Source organism: Bidens hawaiensis, unplaced genomic scaffold (assembly GCF_021521415.1).
Source record: "Bidens hawaiensis isolate Kalapana, Puna unplaced genomic scaffold, B.hawaiensis_p1.1 tig00021515_1, whole genome shotgun sequence".
Lineage (NCBI taxonomy): Eukaryota > Viridiplantae > Streptophyta > Magnoliopsida > Asterales > Asteraceae > Bidens > Bidens hawaiensis.
Window position 1 is genome coordinate 191,771 of NW_027493348.1, and position 5,551 is coordinate 197,321.

The window sequence follows — 5,551 nt, forward strand, 5'->3', positions numbered from 1 at the left end:
TTTAAAGTTTTAGGTTTGAAACCTGACTAGAGAGTGAAAATAAGTATGGATGGTTAACATCCCGTAGAACTCATTAGTAGCTGGTCGGGGCGGTGAGGCAGGGACTAATGATTAGTCGGTGGATTGGAATTTTTATATGAAATATTTACACATTTTTATGAGTAATTTTTAGTTTTATATATATACACACACACACATGGAATCACCGGAAACTGCTTGATCTCCGGAAACTGCCACAAATGCCGGAATTAAGACCTGTTAGAACCAATTTGGTCCGGCTTTGACTGATTGGGTCCGGCTAAGTCTGGCTAGGACCTATTAGGTCAGACTACTGATTTTCTCGCTGATCAGTGACTAGTGCCGACTAAAAATACGATTTTTCATTACTATACGTTATGCATATTAATGGTTCTGATTTTAGTGACAGTACAAGATATATGACATTAATATGATTGACATATAAGAACAAGATCTGAATGAATGAATTGCATTATTACTCACTCACTTTGTGGATTGAGCAAGGAAAATGTCAGATGGTGACAAAGTACCTGACTCATCCACATCAAGATTCTTGAATTGGGCCAAAATAAGTGAAATGTCTTCTTGATTGATCTTGCCCATCTCTTTTAGCTTATAAATCACAAATTCAGCAGCCCTAATGGATTGACAACAAATACAAATCATTTACAATTCAACCAAAAAAACATTAATTGGTACAAATTAACGTACCCGACAACACCATCATCGTCAAGATCCGCAGCTTCGAGATCTGCAGCGGTTGTTTTTCTTGTAAGAACCCATCTAACCAATGATCTCTGTCTGCTTTCTGTATATAACTCAGCAAAAGCAAACAGCAACTGTGCTAAACATATAGTGCTCATTAATATCCAAAATATAGCAAAAATACGACCCGCAGGAGTCGAGAAGCTTCTATCTCCATAGCCTAAAGTTGTGATGGTTGAACAAACACAATAAAACGCATCAACAAGCTCCATCTTCTCAATGGTGGTTAAAAACACGGTCCCGGAAGCGATTAGAATCACCATCAAGATTGAGAATATTATGCACCTGTATCTCACTCTATTAGTTTCCATTTCTTTAAGTGTTTCCATTGAATTCGGTTCACGACGTAGATGCATCGCTTTGATTAATAATACTTCTTGATTTTCCACCAAACAGTCTGCGGCTCGGCTCAGACAGAATCCCACAAGGGCCATACCCGAGAACACAAAAGCACACGCGAGTAGTTTTGTTGTGGTGCTGTTTGGTAAAAGGTCTCCATAACCGACTGTCGTCATTGTTACAATACAAAAGTAGATTGAATCGATAATGCCGTTTGTTTTGTCTCCTGAGACTTGGTTTCTAACTAGATAAAAGCAGATTGTGCCTATGCTTAGGTAGATGAATAAGTAGGTAGCTACCCTTTTGTAACGTGGGTTGAGTTGATCGAATATTGATTTTGGGCTGTCGAGGAATCGGTTGAGGTTTGATTCTTGAAGAATGGGTTCCACCATGGGTGCGCTCCTGCATCGTCTTAGTTTTCGGCTTTTGGTTGTAGTGAAACAATCGGTTTGAGGGTTGTGTTCTTGGACTTCCAGGCGTTCGGTTAGTAACGGTTCTTTTCCGTCGTTACAAGCCATTGAAGAGCTTCAACAATAAAAAACAGTTTACAAAAATGGCAAAACACGTGTGCATTGTTTAGGTTAAGTCTTGGGAAACATAGGAAGAAAAACATATTTTTGGTTCACAACAGTTTTGAATAGTTTTGATTGTCAAATGATGATGATTAACAAAGGTGTCTATTCGAAGGGACATGATGGTTCAAATGGTAATAATGGTAAAAACAAAATTGTTACTGATTAGTCACTTGACTCAATCGGTTTCTATGACTAACAACAGTCATGTTAGTCTTAAGTGACAACATGATTCGTCACAACATGATCAGATGACTATATAAGAATCGACAATATTTCGAATTGTCATCGATTGTGTTACTAATTGTTGTATAAACATAACTACTATTTTTAGTTATGCCTTTTGGTTATCATTATGTCACACGCCCCATTTAGTAGTAAAATCATTTTCTCTCGTGTAGCAAATTACTAAATAATCATATTAGAATCCGTACATGATTCTTTAGTTACTTAAAACTCATTACATTTAATCAATTAATCACTACCACCCAAACAAATTCTTCCCAAAATCAATAAATGAAATCAGTTAACGTTTTGACATGGGCGGATGTACACTTATGGTGTAGGGATCATGTAAAAAAGTATGTTTAGAGGTGTATATATATATATATATGTTAAAATCAAGACCGACACATGAGAAAAGTTTATGGGTCCGCCACCAGGTTTTGTTCTTAATAAATTCGATTACTAACATAAAAAAAACAAGTGGGGAGTGAAGTCTCTAGAACTCCTGAGAGTGTGAACAATTCCCAAAATCATGGAATTTGAAAGAAAAACAATAATTAATAACAAGGTTTAGATCTAACCCAGATGCAAAGCATATAATTGGAATTAAATCTGAAACATGGAATGAATTAGATTCTTACTTACCTTATAAATTATGGATGTGAATTGTGCGATCGGAGGAATCTGAAGGTGCCTCGTAAACGTGATTAACGTATGTATGAGTTTTGCGGGTCAAATCTGTGTACCGTTCAGAGCTCCAACGATAAATAATTGTAGCAACCAATTTGTCTGTCGATGTTATATGGTGCTCAAAGTCAGATTGTAATTTTTTAAATATTTATATGTCTGAGATGCAAAAGGAATGGGTCCTAGAAGTAGAAACAGTTCTTAAAAGATAAAAATGCCCACCTGTCTCACTTGGGCCGGTTTTTATATATTTAGTAACGTATATTTTTATTTTATTTCAATTGTTCATCAAAAAGATGACGACATAATGACATCTATATCTGCAATTTGCCTCACTGGGTTATATCGTCGATGGATAGAATAACCACTGAAAAAGATTTTGCGAATGTTGCGCCACTATGTTTCTCCAGCGGGTTTTTCTGACTCCTACCGTCAGTTGACTGTTAGTATTGTAGTAATAATACCAAAATATTAAGGGTATTTTAGTAATCTTCTTCTAATAAATAATAAATATAATAATAATAGTAATAATAATAATAATAATAATCCATCATCGTATGGCAACAACAACAGGTGCATCTCATCAGCAGCATATTATAAAACAATAATAATAATAATAATAATAATACTATTATTATCATATAACAACAACATCTTATCATATTAACAGCAGATCATCAACTCATTTTCTTCATTATCAACCTCAAACATACTTGATCCTCAAACCCTATATTTCATCACTCAAATCCTCAAATCTCTCAAATCCCACCACCAATCGCTTCAATAATTCAACCACCGCACCCATAAATCATTCCGATCAAAACCTCTAACCTCCGGCACCACGCCGCCGCAACGACAACCACCGCCGCCATGGATTCCGGCCATCACGTTTTTCCGGTCATCTTGTTTTTCCGGCTATCACGCCGCCGCCACGACAACCACCGCCGCCATGGATTCCGGCCATGGCGACCGGTTCATTTTTCCGGCAACATATCCAATATATTCATTGAGTTTAAACCTTCATATTATTGTTAGTATAATCAATGATGTTCGATTCAGCCTTAATTTTAACATATGATTGTTTTGATCAAAAATTGACTAAGGATAATGTAACAAAATTAGTAATTGTGAAGTTTAGTGCTAGATTGATAATAATGAATATGTAAACGAAATAATGATGAACACAGGGATTTGTTATGAGGAAAAGCCATTGATATTGGTCGGATCGCCGGCACAAAAACCACGGGTGATGACAATTGTCTATCACCATTTTTATTAATCAAAAAAGGGTGTTACAAGGGTTGGAAGCTATGATCAGCGATACAAAGATTCTAAGTGTGTGTGTATACTGCTAGAATTACAGAGAAAAGTATGTAAGTCGTGTATGATGTGTTGTGTCTAACCTAGCTGATCATATCTTCATTATATACAAGAATAAGATCATAAATATCCCTCTTTTCTAGCCTTTAATCAAGCATTTCCTTCATTGTAGCTGTTTTCTTCATTAACCACGCGGTTTATTGATTTTATTGCGAGATTATAGGTTGGACTTGGTCATTAGCCGTTGTACCTACCAAAAATATCAACATAACAAAGGAAAATCGTTAATAAATAATAAGTACCGAGGATCATTGATCCCGACAGGATCTGTAACATATTCTAAGGATAATTGATCCAGATTATATGCCAGGATAACATATCCACAATGTCAAATTTCCGTGCACTAACAATTGCCCCCAAAATGGCGGTTGTGATAAGATCACAACTGTCATTTTGCCTTTGAATTCAAACTTCTTGCAAAAACATATGAAATTTGACAAGTTAGGTATAATTGTCTTCTATGGAGTTTCTTTAGGAACTTCCCTTCTGGCTGTATATCCAGCACCTCTTATTCTCCCATAAGATCTAATTAGACCTAAGTTACCATAAGTGTTGATCCTTCTGTGATCCTTGTAATTGAACTCAGGATACCTGATGCAAATAACTTATGATATTAACTGGGATTAAACCCAACAAACTGGGGACAAGCCCATAAAATAGACTGGGGACAAGCCCGTGCAAATGGGGACAAGCCCGTGAACTGGGGACAAGCCCGCGAACTGGGGACAAGCCCAAAAACTGGGGTCATGCCCAAACTAAGGACTGGCCCAAAGATACGGATTTTAACAGGGGACTCGCCCAAACCGGGATTTAACCCAAACGTGAGTGACGTGAAAACGCCAAAACCTTAGGTATGGTACGTCTACCATAAATCGTAGGATCCTCCATATAACCGAAGACAACGAATTTGTCAGCCACTAAGCGTGTACTGGTCCCGCTGCCCCGGACTATTTTTTGGATAGTGTGCCCTCCAAGCGAGAGTGTAGAAACTCTAATTTATAAGAAACGTGAAAACCTTTAAACCTTGGAAGATATGACCATCGGGGGTCATACCTTAATCGTGGGCTAGGCCAAGGGAAATAGTAAAGTACCTTATGTCACACCCCGATCAAAGGCGGAACATGCCTGGGCGTAAGGTATTGATTGGACAGTAGCTCAGAAGACACTAATTAAAGCGTTAATAATTATTTAACTTCACTAACATTAAACAAATACACAAATTCAATAATCGTAACAAATACATCATATTTATTGTTTGAATATATATCCTAAGGTCTAACTATTGTCTTCAATCTTGAATAATATCAACTACTTGTACCTGTAACATGTATGAAAATAGAGTTTGTCAAGACGAATGTTGGTGAGTGATGTGTGTATAATGATGCTCTCACAACTAAGCTATAAATTTATTAAACGAAATCCCTAAAGAAGCCACACAAAACCGGCAAGTGTACCGATCACTAATATTATAGCACTATGGAAGTCCGAGTATCGAACACAAGGACACTTGAAAACGTTAATGATACTTAACCCTAACCAAGACTCACCTAAGAATATTTAAATGA

At 36.8% G+C, this 5,551-nt stretch overlaps 1 protein-coding gene across 1 annotated transcript; it reads right to left on the reverse strand.

Moving 5' to 3' along the window:
* Nucleotides 1-354: 354 nt before the first annotated feature.
* LOC143563758 (two-pore potassium channel 1-like) lies at nucleotides 355-1,650 on the reverse strand. Its single transcript, XM_077051229.1, has 2 exons — nucleotides 730-1,650; nucleotides 355-655 (listed from the first exon to the last, which is right to left on the reverse strand). Exons 1-2 carry the CDS (start codon nucleotides 1,638-1,640, stop codon nucleotides 502-504), a joined length of 1,065 nt encoding a protein of 354 aa, XP_076907344.1. The 5' UTR covers nucleotides 1,641-1,650; the 3' UTR covers nucleotides 355-501.
* Nucleotides 1,651-5,551: the final 3,901 nt, after the last annotated feature.

Bases quoted from the DNA above. Each gene is read 5' to 3' on its own strand.
- LOC143563758 (XM_077051229.1), bottom strand. From the start codon at position 1,640: ATGGCTTGTAACGACGGAAAAGAACCGTTACTAACCGAACGCCTGGAA. The intron at 656-729 runs GTACGTTAATTT...TCAATCCATTAG, and splicing joins GACGATGATGGTGTTGTCGG to GGCTGCTGAATTTGTGATTT.